General features: G+C 32.9%; 1 protein-coding gene and 1 non-coding gene across 3 annotated transcripts; one reads left to right on the forward strand and one right to left on the reverse strand.

The window, feature by feature from the left end:
- The first annotated feature begins 15,200 nt into the window (after positions 1-15,200).
- On the forward strand, positions 15,201-22,536 carry LOC130960290 (protease Do-like 2, chloroplastic). Of its 2 annotated transcripts, none has more exons than XM_057885660.1 (21): positions 15,201-15,495; positions 16,166-16,321; positions 16,466-16,516; positions 17,128-17,201; positions 17,279-17,342; positions 17,591-17,635; positions 17,952-18,059; positions 18,243-18,320; positions 18,427-18,493; positions 18,653-18,711; positions 18,957-19,056; positions 19,440-19,519; positions 19,625-19,681; positions 20,136-20,239; positions 20,848-20,935; positions 21,020-21,105; positions 21,212-21,236; positions 21,325-21,396; positions 21,558-21,608; positions 21,674-21,734; positions 21,826-22,536. In XM_057885660.1, the coding sequence occupies exons 1-21, from the start codon at positions 15,328-15,330 to the stop codon at positions 22,068-22,070; spliced, it is 1,839 nt and encodes a 612-aa protein (XP_057741643.1). In that variant the 5' UTR covers positions 15,201-15,327; the 3' UTR covers positions 22,071-22,536. The 2 variants fall into 2 exon arrangements, with proteins under 2 accessions (XP_057741643.1, XP_057741644.1); XM_057885661.1 differs by having other exon boundaries at positions 16,169-16,321.
- Positions 22,537-22,623: 87 nt separating this feature from the next.
- On the reverse strand, positions 22,624-22,704 carry TRNAL-AAG (transfer RNA leucine (anticodon AAG)). The gene has a single exon. It is a non-coding gene; the product is annotated as a tRNA-Leu (tRNA).

Here is a 22,704-nt window from a genome sequence, read left to right on the forward strand (position 1 = left end):
AGAATGTAGAAACCTTTTTTTAATTTCCTTTCAACAATAAGTCAGAGAGACAATAATGGGGGCCTTTAATCAATTAGTTTGTGACTTTAATTTTTCACTGTTTCAGCATAAATTAAATACGAAAAAAAAAACATGTGGAGTATAGTGATGATTTTTGTCACCATCGGTTCATGTGTGACAATAGAGTGAAGAGAGAAAAGTTGGATACATTATTTTGCATGTTAACTCAATTTATATATAATTTAATAAATATATTAATTTATTTATTTTGAAGAATTAAAAGATTATATAGTGACCGACAAAATTGTAAGGAACAATGCAACAAACAGTGGACAAAAATGGGTAGAGTTGAATCGAATTTTAATTTTGACGAGGTTGATCTATATAATTATTATGATAGAATTGACAAATAAAAGTTAACCGCCTGAATTTTCAATAAATTTCTCTTCATGTACATAATTCTATATATATAATGAATAATAATAATTATATCAGTCAACATGTTACTTGCAAATAATAATTCACCTAATGACACGTAAATATTTCAAGTGATATTATTTTAAAATTGTAATATAGGACAAATTTACACTCAGTTTATATACTTAGCAATTCAATTTAAATTTAGATCATTATTAAATTGAAATAAAATATATATTATGTTAGATTTTATTATTTTTTATTATATAATAAAATTTTTTGTTAAATTCTACAAATAAGATGAACAAGAGTCTAGCAAAGATTAAAAAAAATTGCATTTCTAGCTAGTAATAATTTTTTAAAGTAAATGCTTAACTTGGTCCGAAACAAATTTAAAAAAAAATTAATATTTGTGAAAAATATAAAAAAAATCAAATTTTTAATCAAAATATTTTAAATAAACAAACCCAAAAAGTTTGGTGGGGTTGTAGTCCAAAACTTTTTGTCCTTGTCATTGGGCAAGAAAGTGACTAAAGGACTTCGATTTATCACATGACATTTTTTTGTCTGTATTAAGAAAAACTAAAATTATTCAAATAGTTAATATTGTAAATATAAATTTGATTTTCTAATTTTTATCCAGAGATACTCTAGTTTGAATTTCCACAAATGCAAGCTATGGATCGAAGAATTTCAAGCCCTATATAAAAATAATACTTGGACCTTCGAATTATGTATGCCAACTTAATGGTTCAGAAGCAAACTCTAACTTGGTTCATTACTCTATGTTCCACCCTTCACCATTTTGGTTTTAAAAGACCAAATTTAATTCATTTTTGTTCTAAAAGCACAATCTACGAGAGATCTCTCAAATTATTTTTGGTCAGAATGATATTTTTTCTCTAAAAAATCTTAGAGAATTTTACTATTTCTTAGATATAGAGGTATCTAAAATTAAAATCGATTTTTTTTCTTTCGCAATTCAAATATATCAAATATAATAATATAACAATAAAATTTTATTCTGTTAGATAATTTTAGATAAATGCGTGCGAGAAGGACAGTAGCTCTCATCGGACTCTGTAGAATGAGTTCTTGAGAAGAGAAGAATGTGAAAGTAGGATGCAAAATAGAGAGGTTGGAGATGCAGAGAAGATGAAGAAGAGAGAGAATAAAGGGAAATAATTTTGTGAAGTAAAACAGAAAGGTTGGTGTTTTCTATTAGTCATGAGGCTAATATATATACATCAGGGAATGAATTCATCTGTAACAAACTTATCAAGTGACCAAAAATATCTACAACTAATTATCACTTTGTTAGCTATCTCTAACTGCTTTGATTTACAAATTAATTATCTCTAACAAACTATTATTAACTTATTGGACTGAACCAATCAAGTCACAGCCTCCCGCAAGCTAGGACGATGGAGATCAAGCAGTCCTAGCTTGGACAAATTGGTGGAGAAAGGTCCTGGTGCCAAAGGTTTGGTGAGGAAGTCTGCCAATTGATCAGCAGAGGAAAACGGGCAATAAGTGCGTCAAGCCGCTTTGTAGCTTCTCACGAGTAATGTGGCAGTCAACTTCAATGTGCTTAGTACGCTCATGGAAGATGGGATTGGCGGCAATGTGAATTGCAGATCTGTTGTCACAAAAAATGGTAATCGGAGCCGTAAGTGGCATGCCAATGTCTTGGAAAATGAAAGAAAGCCACTGGGCCTCGCAAGTAGCATTTGCTAATGCACGATATTCAGCTTCAGATGAAGACCTGGAGGTGGTTGATTGTTTCTTGCTCTTCCAACTAATCAATGCTGACCCAAGATAAAAACAGTAACCAGTGATTGAACGTCGTGTATCTATACAAGCAGCCCAATCAGAATCGGAGAAACCAGTTACTGAAAAGTCAGAATCAGAAGGAAAGAAAAGGCCAAGTGTGGGACAACCCTTGAGATACCTCAAGACCCTAAAAGCTGCCTCGAGGTGAGCAGTAGTTGGGCAGTCAATGAATTGACTCAATCTGCCCATCACATAAGAGATGTCCGGACGTGTGTTGGCTAGATACATAAGGCGACCAACTAGTTGCCGGTAATTGGTGAAATCAGAGAGCAAAGTGCCATTTTCGGAAGATAGTTTCGCATGGTAGTCCATGAGGGTACTGATAGGTTTGCAATCCAAGAAACCAAAATCTTCAAGAATGTCCAAGGCATATTTTTGCTGACAAAGATGAATACCTTTGGCTGAACGTGCAACTTCCATGCCTAAGAAAAACTTCAAGTCACCAATGTCCTTGATTTTGAACTTGTCATGAAGAATTCCTTTAATTCGATTAATCTCCGAAATGTCATCCCCCGTGAGCACTAAATCATCGACATAGACAAGGATAATGGTGATCCCTGAAGCTGTAATTTTGGTAAAAAGAGAGTGATCCGAAACGGACTTCTTGTATCCCGAGGTAATAAGTGTGGCTGTCAACTTCAAATTCCATTGTCTACTTGCTTGTCGCAAGCCATAAAGAGATTTCTGTAACTTGCACACCATCCCTTGCTGTTCATCCAAGCCCGGAGGGATTTTCATGTAAACATCTTCATTTAGATCGCCATGTAAGAATGCCGTATTGACGTCAAGTTGTTTCAAGTGTCACTTCTTAGCTGCTGCAACTGCTAACACTAATCTCAAAGTAGTCATCCGAACCACAGGGCTGAATGTATCAATGAAGTCGACCCCTTCAATCTGTGTGAAACCTTTCGCAACCAACCTAGCTTTGCATCTTTCAATGCTACCATCTGCATGAAATTTGGTTCGGAAGACCCACTTGCAACCAATGGCTCGCTTACCAATTGGAAGTTTGCAAACTCTCCAAGTATTGTTTAACTTCAATGCCTCCAACTCACTTTGAATAGCCTCTCTCCAGCAATGATGAGCAACAGCCTCCTTATAAGTGCGAGGATCAGGATTTGAAGAGACGGCCAAACAAAAAGATTTGTAATTAAAATTTAGCTTATTATATGAAAGAAAGTTAGAAATTGGATATCTTTGAGTAGAAGGAGGTGCTAAACCTGCTGTGGTCACCATACAATGATAGTCCTGTAAGTAGGAGGGTGGTTTGCTGTTCCTAATAGGTCTTGTTGATGCAATAGGAATGATGTCAGCAGAAACATGTGTGCCTAAATTCTACTGAGATGCAAGGTGATGTTTTGTTGTATTTAAATCCTCATGTGGTGTGTCTAATGAATGAGACTCATAATGATTTAATGAATGAGATGTATTATTTTCTAATGAATGTGTTACATTATTTTCCAATGAAATAGGAATGTCAGGAGAAGTTGCATTTGAAGAATGCGGTGATGCAGGTGAGTGATAAGTGCAGGAAGTAAATGGATCTAAATCTTGAAATTGAAGATTATTAGTCCTGCAATCAGCACCAATAGTTGAAGTGTAAGTGGAATCATGCAACTGTGAAGAATGAGACAGTAGGAAAAATAATTTTCATAGAAGATAACATGTCTTGAAGTAAAGATCTCCCTAGTATTAAGATCAAGTAAAATGTAATCTTTTGTACCATCTTTAAAACCCAAGAATACACACTTCTTAGCTCTAGGGTCCAATTTAGTTCTACCATGAGCAAGTGTACTAGCATAAGCCAAGCATCCAAATGCTTTCAAAATTTGTAAATTCGGCAAAGTTTGAAATAGAATCTGATAAGGACTGCAATGGTCTAAAAAAATGCTTGGAACTCGATTGATCAAATGAATTGCATGAGCTATGGCAAATTTCCAAAAAATTTTGGGTATGTGAGACTGAAACAGCAATGCCCTTGCAATGCCAAGTATGTGTTGATGCTTGTGCTCAACGATACCGTTTTGTTGTGGAGTTTCTACACAAGAGATGTGATGGACTATTCCACTCTTAGTGAAGAAATCTCTCAATAAAAACTCAGGTCCATTATCAGTTCTAATGCATTTTATTTGTGCATTAAACTGAACGTTAGCATATTGCACAAAATTTTGTAAAAGTATGGATGCTTCTGACTTTGTTTTCATGAAATAAGCCCATGTGTATCTACTCTTGTCGTCTACCACTGTTAAAAAATATTTGTGTCCGGAACTAGAAAGTGTGGATAGTGGTCCCCAAATATCCATGTGTATAAGATCAAAAAAATTTTTAGATTTACTAATACTATGAAAAAATGGTAATCTCTTTTGTTTAGCGAAATGACATGGGTCACAAGGTGTGACTTTGCTTTCTTTACATTGGATATAAGGAAAATCTTTCTGCAACATTACAATTTTATTAAATGGAATATGTCCTAACCTTACATGCCATAGATGTTCATCAGAAATAGAAACTACATCTAAATGCTTATTATTCTGACCTAACGAATTATTGGAAGAATGAAGTGTTAATGCTGCAGATTTTGATGAATCACTATGTATTGTAGGGCTGTTCATTGTATATAGTCCATCGGCACATTTAGCTACTTCAATCGTCCTCAATGTAGCTTGATCCTAAATTTCACATGTTTCATCATCAATAAGAATTTTGCATTTTAAAAGTGTTGTAAGTTTTGACACCGAAATCAATTTGAAATCAAAAGATGGAATGAAAAGAACATTTGTTAAAAATAGATTGTTAGAGAACATGATGGTACCTACAATGCTACTAGTTGTAAAGCTACCATCAGGTAATTTAACAACCAAGGGCTTAACCCTTTGATAAGTTTTGAAATCGGTTAGATCAAAAGAAACATGATCTGTGACTACAGTGTCTATGACCCAAAGAGCAGATTTTGGTCTAACCAATAATAAAATTCTTGCACTGAATTGCAAAAAATGAGTTTTAGCTTGACCTGAAACAGGATTGGATGATTTCTGACCCTGGTTTGCACCATGAGAGTGTTGCTGAGCACATTGTTCTTTGAGAAGGGACATCAAGGCTTGCCTTTGGTTCACTGTTAACGCAACACTTGCAGTTTCACTCACTTCTTCTTAGTTCATAACCAATTCATTACTATTGACTTCATCAATTTTCTGCTCAGTAGTCATCATTTGATTGATATTGCCTTGCTGCCGCTGTCTTAAGTGTGGAGGCAATCCATGCTTTTTGTAGCATGTGTCCACAATGTGTCCTATTTTTCAACAGAAGGTGCACTGCATCTTGGTGCCCCTACCTCTGCCTCTTCCATTTGTCCGACCACCTCTGTTTCCATCTCTGCCTCGGCCTCTATTTCCTGAGCCATCTAAGTAGTTTATCCTTGCATTATTCAGTAAGGTTTTAGAGTCAATCAAATCCAGATTGCCAAACTGCCTCTCTTGTTGAGTGAGCAAAGAAAATGCGGTGTTTATGTCAGGAATAGGATTCATAAGCATGATGTGGGATCTTACAGTCGAATATTGTTCATTGAAGCCTCTTAGAAACCTCACTGTGTAACTCTCTTCTCTGTATTCTCTCATTTTAGCCAGGCCACACTTACAGTCCTCAGTACACATTACACAATTAGGAATTGGTTTGAATCCATTTAATTGCTCCCAAATAGCCTTCAACTTTGTAAAATATGTTGTAATTGTCAATTCGCCTTGTCTCATTTGGTACATCTCTTCCTCTAACTCAGCCACTCGAAACCGATCTCCCTGACAATATCTATGTTCCAAATCTCTCCACAGATCAGAGGCAACATTATTCCAAATCACACTTTCAGAAATTTTAGAACTCAAAGACAGATTAATCCACGAGACAATAAATGTATTGCATCTTTCCCATGCCTCAAACAATGCATCTGTTGGATCAGGCTTCTTTGTTAAACCATCTATGAATTTTAATTTATTCTTTGATTTTAATGCTAACAGCATTGCTCTACTCCAGCTATGGTAATTATTTGTATTTAGAGTAATTGATATCAGAGGCGAACCAGGACTCTCACCAGGATGTATGAAGTAAGGACTTGCGGGATCTGAAATCGGACTTGAACCAGCTTTGGAGATTTGAGCTTGTAATGTGGACAATTGATTAAGAAAGCTTGCAATTTGATGCACATCCATGGATCCCAGTTGTGCTCCACTAGAGGATCGATTGAAACCCTCTAGATTTTCTTCAGCCATCAAGAAATCGCTACTGTTGAATATCTCACTTGATTAGGAGAATTTCAAAGTAATTCCTCAACCAATTCAACTTAATGACTTTGTTTTATCAAAAATTCAAATCTTTCTCTCATGAACTCGTCGATCGGAACACCACTACCTTCTCCATGCTCACCGCACCATGTTAAATGCGTGCGAGAAGGACAGTAGCTCTCATCGAACTCTGTGGAATGAGTTCTTGAGAGGAGAAGAATGTGAAAGTAGGATGAAAAATAGAGAGGTTGGAGATGCAGAGAAGATGAAGAAGAGAGAGAGAATAAAGGGAAATAGTTTTGTGAAGTGAAACAGAAAGGTTGGTGTTTTCTATTAGTCATGAGGCTAATATATATACATCAGGAAATGAATTCATCTGTAACAAACTTATCAAGTGACCAAAAATATCTACAACTAATTATCACTTTGTTAGCTATCTCTAACTGCTTTGATTTACAAATTAATTATCTCTAACAAACTATTATTAACTTATTGGATTGAACCAATCAAGTCACACAAAAGAAGAAGTAAGAATAACCTAAAAATTAAGCTCCCAACTAGGTTTACAGTATAGTGATAAAAAAAATTGTGAAATATTTACGTAATGAGGGACGAAAAAAAATATATCAGCAGAGTTGACAATACAATAAAAAAGAACCAAAAAAAAAAAACAGAAAGCGGCACAAAACTCAGGCTAAATTCTTTTATGAGGAGTAGTATTAGTTGGGTATCTTTTGAGGAGTTAGTATTAGGTACCGTTTGTGTTTTAAGCTACTTAGACAGAGGTTGAGAGACTGAAATTTAGTATTATGTTTGTTGGTTTAGGGATTAGTACTAAAATTTTTGTCTCTATTTTTAAATTTCAGTATTTCAGTAATTCCAAAAAGTGGGGACACATGAGACTAAAATTTTTAAAGATAGAGATTGAAATTTTAATAACATTTTATATAGAAAATACTCTCATTTTAATTAATTAATTCTAATTTTATCCTTTGTTTTCAAATCAAATTAGAGTTTCATTCTTGTTTTAATTTTTGTCTTCCATTTTATACCAAATAGAATACTGAGATTTATTTCAATATTTGTCTCTCAGTCTCAATCTTTTTATCTCTGTTTTTTCACCAAACACTACCTTGGACTATGTTTGGTTGGAAGAAAAGAAATAGAGAGGAAGGAAATAGAAAGGAAAGAAAGAAAAGGAAAGAGTTTGAGTGAATTTTTTTTTTTTCAGATGTATTTGGATGGAAGGGAAATAAGAAGGAAAGAAATGTTATAGAAAGACAATTTTATTCCTATATTATAATATATATTAAAAAAAAAGTGAAGGGGTAGTATTGGAAGTAGAGAGAAAAATATTAGTTTTCTCTCCATTTTCTTTCTAATGTTGGAAAGAAAAAAAATTGGAGGCCCACCAATTTTTTTCCATCCTTTTTTTTCTCTCTAATTTTCCTCTTCAACCAAACAATATAAAATAATCATTTTTTCTCATTTTCTTTCCTTCTTTTTCTTTTCTTATATTTTCCTCTCAAACAAACATAGCATTAGTGTTTTGGTGTTTTGACAAGGTATTTTGGTTGTGTTTTTGTTAGTTGTTGGTCTTTGGTCTCTTAAAGAAGTAGATTTTTTATTTGATTTTCGTGTGTTAAGTGTTTTGGGCCGGGGTATCATTTGTAAGGATGAGACTTGTTATTTTGATAGTTAGTCCAATTTATCTATTTCGTTGAGTTCTTATATTTTACTTTCTAATTGTGGTTGAACAACTCACTTAAATACAAAAAAAAAAAAATTTGTTGGCTGTTAATCCAACACCGCATCTATGTTTGTATGAAAAAAATGGAAGAAAAGAAAAGGAAGGAAAAAAAAGGAAAAAAATAATTATTTTCCATTGTTTGGTTGTGAAGAAAAATTGGAGAGAAAAAAAATTTATTTTCTCTCATTACTTTTAATATTATCCCTTCACTTTTTTTAATATATTTTATAATACAAGAATAAAATTATCTTTTTATAATATTTCTTTTTTTTTTAATTTTTCTTTCATCCAAACACATCTACAAAAAATAAAAATCCACTCAATTTCTTTTCTTTTCTTTCTATTTCTTTCCTTCCAATCAAACATAACATACATGATAACAGAAAAAGAATAACTTGTTCATTTTGTTGTGATAAAAGTGGATGACCATGGATAACCACGCAAGGCTTAGGTGGATTTCATTCTCAAAACTAAATGAATCCATTTACAAGACAAATGGCAATAAATGAAAGTTGAAAGTGGTATCATTTTTCATGTATAAATAGCAAGCATCTTCGTATGCTTTGATACACAGCAATAACAAATATTTCTACCTCTCTCTTCTTTCATATATTATAAAGTCTATTTCCATTTCTCTCTCTCTTTACAGTAATAAAACAAATGCTATTCTATCTCTCTTTACTTTTATAATCCTTTATATCTTTATATATATATTTATGCAATTCTCTTTCTATATACTTTTTGTACTCCTTTCTATCTTTGTGTATATATATACATTACAACATATAATATTATTATATATAAAAATTATTATTGAACTAATTATTTTAATACTAGAATCTTCTATTTATACATCTTTATTTTATATATCTTTTATTCTACAACACGTTATCAGCACGAGACTCTGATCAAACTTTTAGGAAGACTCAGAGAATGGCAAGGATATGTAATGAAGATGTATGCCTTGCGGATAGTGCAAGTTCGCACACTATTCTCAAAAGTGATATATATTTTACCCATCTTGTGCCAAAAGAGGAATATGTTAACACTATTATTGGCTCAGGCAATGTGATAGAAGGCTCCGGAAGAGCTATAATTTTGTTTCCTGGAGGAACAAAATTTATAATAAATAATGCACTGTTATCTACCAAGTCTCGAAAAAACTTGTTGAGTTTTAAAGATATTCGTCGAAATGGATATCATATTGAGACTATGAATGAGGGAAATCATGAGTATTTATGTATCACAACTCATGATTCAAATAAGAAAGTTATATTAGAAAAATTACCCTCACTTTCATCTGGGTTGTATTATACCAAGATTAGTGCAATTGAATCACATGCCATTGTAAACCAGAAGTTTACTAGCTCAAATGAGTTCATAACTTGGCACGACCGATTGGGTCATCCGGGAACAACCATGATGAGGAGAATTATTAAAAACTCTCATGGACATTCACTAAAGAACCAGAAGATTCTTAAAACTAGTGAATTTTGTTGTGCTGCATGTTCTCAGGGAAAGTTAATTTTAAGGCCATCACCAGTAAAGATTGGATTTGAGTCTCCTGAATTCCTAGAAATGATTCAAGGTGATATATGTGGACCTATTCATCCACCATGTGGATCTTTTAGATATTTTATGGTCCTAATAGACGCATCTTCGAGATGGTCACATGTGTGCTTATTATCTTCTCGCAACCTGACGTTTGCGAGATTATTGGCTCAAATTATTCGATTAAAAGCACAATTTTCAGAAAATCCAATTAAAGCAATTCGTCTTGATAATGCTGGTGAATTTACTTCCCAAGCTTTTGATGCTTATTGTATGGCTAATGGAATAAGTGTTGAACATCCAGTAGCTTATGTTCACACACAAAATGGGTTAGTAGAATCACTTATTAAGCGTCTCCAATTAATTGCTAGACCCTTGCTTATGAGAACAAATCTCCCAACCTCGGTTTGGGGGCATGCTATTTTACATGCCGCAGCACTTATTCGTTTAAGGCCAACGAGTTATCATCAATTCTCTCCTATGCAATTAGCTTTTGGCCAGCAGCCAAATGTTTCCCATTTAAGAATATTTGGGTGTGCAATATATGTTCCCATTGCACCACCTAATCGCACCAAAATGGGACCCCAAAGAAAATTGAGAATATATGTTGGATATGATTCTCCCTCTATAGTGAGGTATCTTGAGATACAAACTGGAGATGTATTTAAAGCCAGGTTTGCAGATTGTCATTTTGATGAATCAAAATTTCCAACATTAGGGGGAGAGAATAAGCTTCCTGAAAAGGAACTTAATTGGAATGCATCATCGTTGATGCATTTAGATCCTCGATCAGGGCAATGTGAACTAGAAGTTCATAAGATTATACATTTGCAAAGAATAGCAAATGAATTGCCTGATGCATTTTCCGATACAAAGAGGATAACCAAATCTTATATACCAGCAAAAAATGCCTCAATTCGAATTGACGTCCCAGTAGGACAAGTAGCCACTGAAGCAAATTCACGCCAGAAGCGTGGCAGGGCAGAAAATGTCCCAATTCGAATTGATGTCCCAGTAGGACAAATAGCCACGGAAGCAAATACACGCCAGAAGCGTGGCAGGCCTGTCGGTTCCAAAGATAAAAATCCTCGAAAGAGAAAAGAGGTAAATACGATTCCTGTTGAAAAAGACATAGTAAAGACACCGGCAGTTGTCCAAAATTCTGATATAACGCCAGAAGACATTCAGGTACCTGAAAATTGTGAAAATGATGAGATCTCAATAAATTATGTCTTTACAGGAGAGAAATGGGACCGAAATAAGACAATTGTCAATGAAATATTTGCATATAATGTGGCATTAGATATCATGCATGAAAGTAAAGATCTTGAGCCAAGATCAGTCGAAGAATGTCGACAAAGGAATGATTGGCCAAAATGGAAAGAAGCCATGAAGGCTGAATTAGACTCACTTGCAAAACGTGAAGTCTTTGAACCTGTAGTACGTACACCTGAAGATGTAAAACCTGTTGGATATAAGTGGGAATTTGTGAGAAAACGAAATGAGAAAAATGAAGTTGTGCGCTACAAAGCCCGACTTGTGGCACAAGGTTTTTCACAAAGGCCCGATATAGATTATGAAGAAACGTATTCCCCTGTAGTGGATGCGATAACATTGCGTTATTTGGTCAATTTATCTGCATATCATAAACTGCATATGCATTTAATGGATGTGGTAACAGCCTATTTATACGGCTCATTAGATCGGGATATCTATATGAAAGTCCCTGAAGGACTAAAGATATCTAAATCATCTAGTGAATATTCGCAAGGGTTATACTCAGTCAAATTGCAAAGATCTTTATATGGTCTAAAGCAATCTGGATGAATGTGGTATAATCGTCTTACTGAGTATCTGGCCAAAAACGGATTCAAGAATGATGATATCTGCCCATGTGTTTTCATAAAGAAAACTACATCTGGGTTCATTATAATTGCTGTGTACGTTGATGATTTAAATATCATTGGGACTCCTGAAGAGATTCCAACAATTATAAAAACTCTAAAAGAAGAGTTTGAGATGAAAGATCTTGGAAAGACTAAGTTTTGTCTCGGCCTGCAAATCGAGCATATAAAAAATGGGATTTTTATTCATCAAACAACATACACAGAAAAGATCTTGAAGAGATTTTATATGGATAAGTCACATCCATTAAGTACCCCAATGATTGTAAGATCTTTAGATGTGAAAAAGGATCAATTCCTTCCTAAAGAAGAAAATGAAGATATCCTTGGTCCTGAAGTACCATATCTTAGTGCCATTGGAGCGCTAATGTATCTTGCTAATAATACGCGACCCGATATATCATTTGCTATGAATTTACTAGCAAGATATAGTTCCTCTCCAACCAGAAGACATTGGAGTGGAATCAAACAAATCTTTCGATATCTTCATGGAACGGTTGATATGGGATTGCTTTATCCCTATGGATCCAAGTCACAACTAGTTGGCTATGCAGATGCTGGATACTTGTCTGATCCACATAAAGGGAGATCTCAAACAGGATACCTGTTCACATATGATGGTACAGCTATATCTTGGAGGTCCACGAAACAGACGATTGCTGCAACATCCTCTAATCATGCTGAAATACTGGCGATTCATGAAGCTAGTCGCGAGTGTTTTTGGCTGAGGAGTCTGATTCAATATATTCTATCATCATGTGGATTGATTGATCATAAGATAGCTCCAACCGTCCTGTTTGAAGAGAATACAGCATGCATTGCTCAACTTAAGAGTGGATACATCAAAGGTGATAGAATAAATCATATTTCTCCCAAATTCTTCTTCACTCATGATCTTCAAAATCAAAGGACGATTGATATCCAACAGATCCGCTCAAGCGATAATCTGGCAGATTTATTTACAAAGTCACTCCCAAAATCCTCCTTTGAAAGATTGGTACATGAGATTAGAATATGCCGATTTCGAGACATTAAATGATGTCGACAAGAGGGGGGACTGTACTCTTTTTTCCTTGGTCAGGTTTTTTTTCCCATTGGGTTTTTCTTGACAAGGTTTTTAATGAGGCAGTCCTCATCACAAAGGATATTGTACTCTTTTTCTTTCACTAAGGTTTTTCCCACAGGATTTTCCTTTAGTAAGGTTTTAACGAGGCAATAATCCTAAATGGTCATCCAAGGGGGAGTGTTGTGATAAAAGTGGATGACCATGGATAACCACGCAAGGCTTAGGTGGATTTCATTCTCAAAACTAAATGAATCCATTTACAAGACAAATGGCAATAAATGAAAGTTGAAAGTGGTATCATTTTTCATGTATAAATAGCAAGCATCCTCGTATGCTTTGATACACAGCAATAACAAATATTTCTACCTCTCTCTTCTTTCATATATTATAAAGTCTATTTCCATTTCTCTCTCTCTTTACAGTAATAAAACAAATGCTATTCTATCTCTCTTTACTTTTATAATCCTTTATATCTTTATATATATATATATATATATATATATATATATATATATATATATATTTATGCAATTCTCTTTCTATATACCTTTTGTACTCCTTTCTATCTTTGTGTATATATATACATTACAACATATAATATTATTATATATATATATAAATTATTATTAAGCTAATTATTTTAATACTAGAATCTTCTATTTATACATCTTTATTTTATATATCTTTTATTCTACAACACATTTCACCATTTGTCAAATTTAAGGATAAACTCAAAGTTTTCTCTAAAACTATCCTTGAGTTTAAGAGTGCACATAAAAATTATATTCTATTACTTGTCTAAGTTTATTATAAAATATTTGTTTTGGTGTATGAAAGATGGTATTTAATTGCTAAAAAAAGTTAAATAGTTAATATTTAATTTAAAATATAAAAATTAATAAACTTTAAATATTTAAAATTTGATATAAAAGGTAAATTCGAAAAAAAAAAATCAACACCAAATAATAGAAACTAAGAATTTGCATTATTATAGTTGTTCATCTCCTTTTATTGGTTCTGTTAATTATGTTACAAAAGAGATTTTAGTTTCGAGTTTAGGAAATCTAATTTGCACTGCAGGGATTGTTTTTGGATCGAATTGCATTTTAAGTCTTATTGGGCCAAGATTGTTAAGATTTTGTGGGCTCTTACGCTAAATGCATTGCTGAATTTCCGTACATATAAAAGCCCGTTTAGGAGAATTTCCAATCTGCTAGGTACAGAGGTACTTAATGTAAATAGAAACTTGTGTCTTTTTTACCAAAAACTAAAAAAGGAAACTTATGTATCTAAAAAAAATGCAATTAGAATTTTAGAAACTTTGGTTGGGGTTGTAGTTAAATAATAGGAGTTAGGGGTTATTGACTCATAAGCAGAAATCAAACGGTGTGATTTTTGTCTAATAAATTGGATGATTTGATTTTTACTTCTCTAATTAAACAGTATCACATTTATGAATAACATCCCAACAATTCATATTTTAAAAAAATATCACTATTATTCTAATATTAAAAATAAAAAAATTCTAAATACTCACGTGTAGAACTGAATTTTCTAGCAGGAGTAAATATTAAAAATAAAAATAATTAATAGTTCTAACTAATTTTTTAATTTTTAAATTAAAAATTTCAATTATTTTATCTTTTGATATTTTTAAAAATATATATTTAAATTCTTACTCATTTAAGTATTAAAACAATAATTAAAAAAATCCCAATTATTATTCATTGAAAATATTCTGCTTGAAAATCATATCTATTATCAACCCGATAAGATTATTGTTGAGACAATAAGTTGATAATAATTAATAAGTAAGAGTAATACTACAAATAAATTCTTAAATGGAAACATTAGATATATGATATATGGAGCTACATTAGTTAGGGATGTGAAAAGAAAAATCTCATTGGAAAATTCGTATTTTTTTATAATAAAGATAAAATATATTTTTTGTTTTTTAAATTTATTAAAAATTTAAAAAATATTTTTAAATTTTATTTTGTTTTAGTTTTATTTTAAAAATTTTTGAATTCCATTAAATATATTCTTTACAATTAATTTTTTAAAAAATTTTGGACTAATTTAATAATAATTTTATAAAAACAACTTTTAACACAAATAAATTAAACATAGTTGTCATGCGTTATTAATAAATTGATCCTAAATTTTTAAAAAATTTAACCATAAAAATATACTTGATGCAAATTGAAAATTTTAGGAACAAAATTGAAATAAAATAAGAATTTGGGATCTTTTAAAAATTTTAATAAATTTTATATTTTTAATAAATTTTAAAGCAAAAAAAATATACTTTATCCTTATAATAATTATTATATTATATTATTATTACAAATGCATAAAAGAAAAGAAAAATATCCAAAAACATAAGATAGGAGTTTGAATGCAAAAACAAAGAAGCGGATAAGAAAAAGAGAAGCAAAAGAGAAACAAAGTAGACACTAGTTTCAGAAATGGTGGCCGTGAATCAACACTGAACACACTTAACACTTTCTCTCTCTCTCTCAATTTATATTAATGGCGGTTGCAGCACTTTCCAGCTTCACTTCGCCGTTATCCTCTTCCACCGTTAAATTCCGTTACTCCTTCTACTCAAATTCTTCGTTCTTCCTTAAACCCCTTCACTGCCACTGCAAGATCTCACCTTCCAATCCTCAACCTCATCATAGACATAATCATCGAGAAGTAAGTTCAACTTCGCACTCTTTTACGATATCATACATTCTTTATCCTTTACCTGCATATTTGTTTATTCATTATTCAATACGCAAGTTATGATTTTTTTTTTTTTGGTGACGCAAGTTATGATTTGTTACTTACATTCTTTTATCTTTTACTTAATTGCTGTTATTGACATTCATTTTTTCATTAATCATTAGTATTAGGTGATCTGAGCTTGTATTATCAACTAAGGGTATGTTTGGCTTGATGAGCTTTCAATGGAATGGATAGTTAGTGATGGAATTGAATTTTTTTTTGTTCTAACTAGAACTCCTGATTTTAGTTACTCCCAATTTGGGGGATTTTGAGTGGAAATCCATTTTATTCAAATAGTAAAAAAACAAAGCAGTATACAAGCATCTCGCGTTAAGGCAGGATTCGGGATGAGCTGCACAGCCTAACCGGAGAATTACATTGGTAGCTTAGACAACTCAACTGTTGCTTCAAGGCTCCTCTTCTATTTTATCCAAAGAATGAAGTGGAATAATTGCTGCACTCCTTTGTTGTTGTTAGACAAGTCATGGCAAAGCCTTTGTTTGTAGTCAACTATCTTAGTCGGAAAAGACTTGATGGCGGTTGTAGATGCTATATGTTTATTATTTTTGTTAACTTTTTGGCTCTGCTAAAACTGTAGCAGGAAGTTGTAGGGAAGAAGAAGAAGCCAAGGGAATGTAAAGAGGAAAGGTCTAGTAAAGGGAGTGTGGTTGGACCCCAAACAGCTGCTTATAAGTCCTTTGGCATTTCTAAGAAAGATAAGGAGTCATTGATATTTGACTCCAAGGATCAACAGGTATAGACAGGCACAATGGCTTATTCTTCATGCTATCATTGTTATGTACTTCTTGTGTAACAAAGCTAGATTGTTTTGTTTGTGTTAGGGTTTGAAATATATTGGTGTTGCTTTCTCATAACTTCTTCTAATAACTGTGTTCAGGTTGAACCAAATAACATACAAGACTCTGCTTTCCTTAATGCTGTTGTGAAGGTAAAGTTTCACAACTTTCTTTTCATGGTTGGTGGTTATTTTTGTTTTGTGCGGACAAAATAGTGAATTAGAGAAAATGTTAGGGCAATGCCTATTATAGAACATATGGTAGAATCTTGCCTTAGGTGGTTTGCTTATGCGTGAAGACATGTAAAAGCCCTATGAGGAGCATAGATCTTGAGAATGCCATAATAACTAAAGATAGAGGGAGGCCAAGAAATACATAGGTAAAAACTAAATTTGTATGTTAAAAGCTATTAAAGTAGATTTATACGGTAAGTTTGTTAATTTGTTTTAACATTTTTCCTATGATTATAGGTTATTGATCACTTACTTATGTAAGACACTAAATTCGTATATAGATTGTTCATGTCCTTGTTAGGGAGCTTTTATTGCATAGCACTATATGATTGACTGTCCTAAATCTGAATGATCTCATCCATTTCATAGCATATAAGTTCAAGTGCTTTAATCAATGTATCCTCCTTTTTTATCCCCTATAAGGATCAATCCTAATCTGATCTCGGTAATTTCATAGTTTCTGGTGTGTTGCACTGCTCCTGTATGCATTTTCTTTTTATTAATATATCTTTTTTCTTTGACATCTTTAGGTTTACTGCACTCATACTGCTCCAGATTACTCACTTCCTTGGCAAAAACAGCGACAATACGCAAGTACTGGAAGGTAAGGTTTTGAAAACCTTAACAGTAGAATAGTAAAAATGGATTCATTCTTATTCTTACAAGCCACCTTTTTTGCAGTGCATTTATGATTGGAGGTAGGAAACTAATAACCAATGCACATTGTGTGGAACATGATACACAGGTAATTTCCTTAATTGTCCTATTTTCTCCAGGCTGTAGATCCTGCAATATAAATTTTATTAAGAAATTATATTATGTTCTTAGATCTTAGAATCAGTTGCCAAAAGGTTATAAATAGCACCCCCGATTAAATTAAGTTTGATTTTGGTATTACTTTGATGTCTTGACTTTAACCAATTATTTGTAAGTTCATAGAGCAAGTTAAAGACATTAAGCTGCCAACTTTTTCATTGTTGTGGTTTATTGCAGGTTAAAGTCAAGAGAAGAGGGGATGATAGAAAATACGTAGCTAAGGTGTGTCTCCTATGAAGGACTTGTCCTTTTTTTATTAAAAAAAATGAGTATTATGTGAAGAGCAATTTGCTTAAATATCTCATATAGTAGTGAGTAAGGACATTAAGAAGTATCAGTGAATAAGTCACTAAAATTGTATTAGTGCAGGTAAAATTTGATATATCTGAGGTTTACTTGTAAGCTATACCTTGCTTTTAAACTTGGAGTGAATTCATTGTAAAGTGCAAGTTTTGCATGTTTGCTTAGAAGGATATATAGCTTCCAACTCATGACATGTTCATATAGTTACTTTACTCTCAGTGAATGAACTGTACAGGTTTTAGCCAGAGGTGTTGATTGTGATATAGCTTTGCTTTCAGTAGAAAGTGATGAATTCTGGAGAGATGTGGAACCTCTCAGATTAGGACGATTGCCGCATCTTCAGGTTTGAAATAGTTTTCGTTTTATTTTTGTTTTTCTTTTTTTTTTTTAATTTGAAAATTGACAGTGTTTCAATGGAAAATGTTAAAAGCATATATACTATATAATTTGTCATAGAATATATTTCAATTTGCATGGTTTGAACTGATCAACTGAAGTTTCTGTATACTTGTCTTGTAACTTGTAGGATTCTGTTACTGTGGTGGGATATCCACTTGGAGGAGACACAATTTCAGTGACAAAGGGAGTTGTATCTCGCATTGAGGTTTGATATATTGAACATAAAATTACCATTTTATATGCCGTAAAATCAATAAAAGTGTTTTACTCTATGGTTTTAGTGCTCAGTTATTGAAAAAACCTGTAATCAGGTCACATCATATGCTCATGGATCGTCGGATTTGTTGGGTATTCAAATTGATGCTGCAATAAATCCTGGTCAGTAGATCTTATAGTTGTTTGATTGTTTCACCTCCTCTCCAGCAAAAAAATTCTCCAGCCTCTTATTATTCTAAGAACTGTTTTAAAAACAACTTCCTCTTATATGGAACTATGTGCATTGATTTCATAGCCATCGTTTACAACTTTTGATTTCAGGCAACAGCGGTGGCCCAGCATTCAATGACCAAGGGGAGTGCATTGGTGTGGCATTTCAGGTATATTTTTTATGGCCTTCTGTTAACAGACTTGTATATTTTGCTATGAAAAATGCCAATTTTTGTAAAGGAGGAAAAGGTTACACTTTCATGCTGGACATGTTAGAGTAAACTTGTCAGGTAGAATGACCAATTCAGTTCTTTAGGTTGAGATAATATCCCTTCAGATCTTAGTGTATATCTTGTGCTAATTAATGAGAACTGGCATTATCCTGTGTCATTTTCTTACGGGACTTTACCTCTAGGTCTACAGATCTGAAGAAGCCGAGAATATTGGTTATGTCATTCCATCGACAGTTGTTTCCCATTTTCTGACTGACTATGAAAAGAATGGCAGATACACCGGTAAGAAAATCTTCTCAAATAGTTCACATTAGGTTGATTGGTGTTTACTATGTCTGCTAAAGGCATTGCCTTGTACCACATGTGGAAATTTAATTTTTGTCTTAATATCATTTTTGTACGACTCTGTCTCAGAACTTGAATGATTGATTTAAGTTCTAAGCTAGTGAGCTAATTAAAATTTCTAGATTTCTGTAATGATAGTTATAATACAAGTTGAGGCTACGTGCCAATGCCTTGACAATCTAAAAATTATTTCACATGTGTGTTATCTATTTTGTCTGCATAGATTCACCTCTGTTTATCTCTGCACACAAGAATATGATAATCCTAGTTAAGCTTATAGAAATTATAATGTCTGTCTGAAACTGGGCTTTTACTGCCAGGTTTCCCATGCCTTGGTGTACTAATACAGAAGCTGGAGAATCCTGCACTACGAGCATGTCTAAAAGTACAGTCTAATGAGGTATGTCTTTGGCTAATCTTGGCTGGGTGAAGTAGGTTTTTATGCGACAACTTTACCTGTTTTATGCATAGTTGAATTTGACATTTCAAATTGCATCCTGCGCAGGGTGTGTTGGTACGCAGAGTTGAGCCAACTTCTGATGCAAATAATGTATTAAAAGAGGTATCAAAGTATTTCAACTTGTATGATATTGTCCTTGAATGTTCCATTAGTCGACAATCAACAAAGCCTTGAATCATTTCTTTGCCTCTCCACATAATTAGCCTGGTAGCAATTTTAACATGAAGTGTAGCTGTTGGAACTAAAACCTAGCTTTGGAGTCTCAAATACTGTCACACTATCATGCATTTTGATTATTTTTAAAAAAATTAAAATATTTGTGAAGTGTTCTAACTGTCAAAATATCTGTGAGTATGTCTTCTTTATTATTCTCATATTAAAAATCAGTCATGTCTTCTTTTAGGTAATTTATATCATTGTCATTAACCATGTAAAAGAATTTTTTATGATTGGATTTGGAGAATACATACCTGTGGAACTGTTACATAAGTAAGCTTCCTTTTCTGGAGTTGATTGTACCAGATGTTAACGTTTTGCATAGAACTTTCCATTTCAGGGTGATGTTATTGTCAGCTTTGATGATGTTCGTGTTGGTTGTGAGGGAACAGTTCCATTCCGATCAAATGAACGAATTGCGTTTCACTTCCTCATTAGTCAAAAGTAAGAGCTTTAGTCTCTTCCAAATTAGATAAGTTAAATGCTCCATTTGATTTCTGGTTTATCTCTTAGTTTTGCTAGTAACATCGATTGCCTTTTTTTATCTCTTAGTTTTGCTAGTAATATCGATTGCCTCTTTTTTATTTTCTTTTTTTTCTTCTTCTTTAATCAAAGTACATTGGTTTGGTTTGGATTTCAGTGCTCATTTAAATGACTCATTCAACCAAGCAAAACAAATATCTTATATTCTTTTTTTTTTTTCTTCTTTCCTATAAAAATATTTTAGACAATTTTTTATTATCTATTTGATACTTTTGTAATATTTTTATCTTAATTTGCCTAGCTGGTCATTGAAAGAATTAATTTAAGTTGACTTTTTTAAATAAAAAAAATACCAAATAATAGTAAGTGCTTCACCAAAAACCAGTTGGATTGAATCCAGCTAAAACTATTGGGAAAGGTTTAGTTCTCTATTCAAAACAAACCAATCAGATTCCATGATGTCTATATTATGATAATATCTTGAAAGAAATTTATGACCTTCTGCCATCTGCTTTTTAATGGACATTGATATTGTTAGCATGGAAACATAGAATAATTGTTTTGTACAGATTTGCAGGTGATACTGCAGAGCTTGGTATCATCAGAGCAGGGGAATTTATGAAAACCAAAATTATTTTGAATCCACGAGTTCACTTGGTATGTGATATATAAATATCATACGATATATGCTCTCGTGCTCTAAGTTGCACTCTTTATATTTTAACCTCTCTTCTCTTCAAGGTTCCTTTCCACATTGATGGAGGTCAGCCTTCCTATCTAATAATCGCCGGTTTAGTATTCACACCCCTCTCAGAGCCATTGATAGAGTATGTTATTTATTATTCTTCATATTTAGCAGTGCCCATGGTTTTTTCTTTGGGAGATTGTATTCCTAGTTTTTGTATTCTAATTTCATTATTAAACCTTCTCCAGGGAAGAATGTGAAGACAATTGGGGGGTAAGTCTGAATTTGACAGATTAATTTTAAAGCATAAAGTTGCAAAACATAATGTTTATTGCTGAGTTTATTTTATTTCTTTGGTCAGCTGAAGTTATTGGCGAAAGCACGCTACTCATTGGCAAGATTTAAAGGTGAACAGCTAGTAATCCTTTCACAGGTTGGTTGCTGGGTATCTTCTTTAAAAATATTTATGTATCTGATGTTTTTGTTGTCTACATTTATTCCTTAATCTTATTTTAACAGTTTTACAATTTATTATGTAATTCATAACATGTGGCATTTTGGTATAATTTTGCTTTGCTTCTTTCTGATAAATAGGTCTTAGCAAATGAAGTCAACATTGGTTATGAAGATATGGGCAATCAACAGGTAATTTCCATTTTTGACATTTGAGTCTCACTAGTATGTTTCTCTAATGTTATTATTTGTCACAGGTTTTGAAATTCAACGGAACTCGTATTAAAAACATTCATCACCTAGCACACCTCGTTGATTGTAAGTTGCAACATTCTTTATCTATTTTCCATTCATTTTATTTTGCAATATATCTCTCAAAGTTGTGCCTTTTCTTTTCTCTCTTGATCAGCATGCAAGGACAAGTATCTATGTTTCGAATTCGAAGATAGCTATGTTGCTGTTTTGGATAGGGAGGCTGTTGCTGCAGCTTCATCCTCCATTCTTACAGATTATGGTATTCCATTGGAAAGATCTTCTGATCTTTCGAAACCGTACGTGGATACGCCAGAAGGCGACCAACTGTCTGGCAAGGAATACAGCGATAGCCCAGTTTCAAATTACGAAATCGGTTTTGATGGACTTCTCTGGGCGTAAAATCTTTGCAACTTAATGGATATACTTGAAAGCAAACTTTTCACAAATTTTTGGGTAGCAAGAAGTGCAGCAACAGTGTCATTCATCAAATCTTGATGTGAATCATAAGAATGGTTTTATGCTACCCTTGGAGCATTCCAAAGCATTAATCCTCCTTCCTTCCCCGTTCTATTATTATTAGATTTTTGTTGTTAGAAAATGGATAGGAAAGTTCATGATATTTATAATTTTCTTTTTTTAAATTCTTATTGTAACTTTATTTTTTTATGAGTAAACCTGAAAGAATGCCATCAGGTTTGATCTCAAAATTTTCACTTGCATTATGTATTTTTAGAGAATAGTGCACATAGGAGTGGCTCTTACATAAGCCTTTGATGCAATCATGTAACATTTTTAGAATACAAATCATAGTTATGAATGCCCGTTTTAATTGGGCTTCAGCTGTGGGAAATTTTGTTTCTATTCCTATCTATAAGGCGTATTTAGACTTGGAAAAATTAGAGAGAACTTGATTTCAAGTTGAATTTAGAAGGGCATAAAAAACATTTTTCACTGTTGAGAGTGGGATTTGAACCCACGCCCTTTCGGACCAGAACCTTAATCTGGCGCCTTAGACCAACTCGGCCATCTCAAC

This window comes from Arachis stenosperma, chromosome 2 (assembly GCF_014773155.1).
Source record: "Arachis stenosperma cultivar V10309 chromosome 2, arast.V10309.gnm1.PFL2, whole genome shotgun sequence".
In the NCBI taxonomy this organism is placed as follows: Eukaryota; Viridiplantae; Streptophyta; class Magnoliopsida; order Fabales; family Fabaceae; genus Arachis; species Arachis stenosperma.

Coding starts and splice junctions, on each gene's coding strand:
- LOC130960290 (XM_057885660.1), top strand. CDS start 15,328: ATGGCGGTTGCAGCACTTTCCAGCTTCACTTCGCCGTTATCCTCTTCC. Junction 15,496..16,165: donor ATAGACATAATCATCGAGAA/GTAAGTTCAACT, acceptor CTAAAACTGTAG/CAGGAAGTTGTAGGGAAGAA. Junction 16,517..17,127: donor TCCTTAATGCTGTTGTGAAG/GTAAAGTTTCAC, acceptor TGACATCTTTAG/GTTTACTGCACTCATACTGC.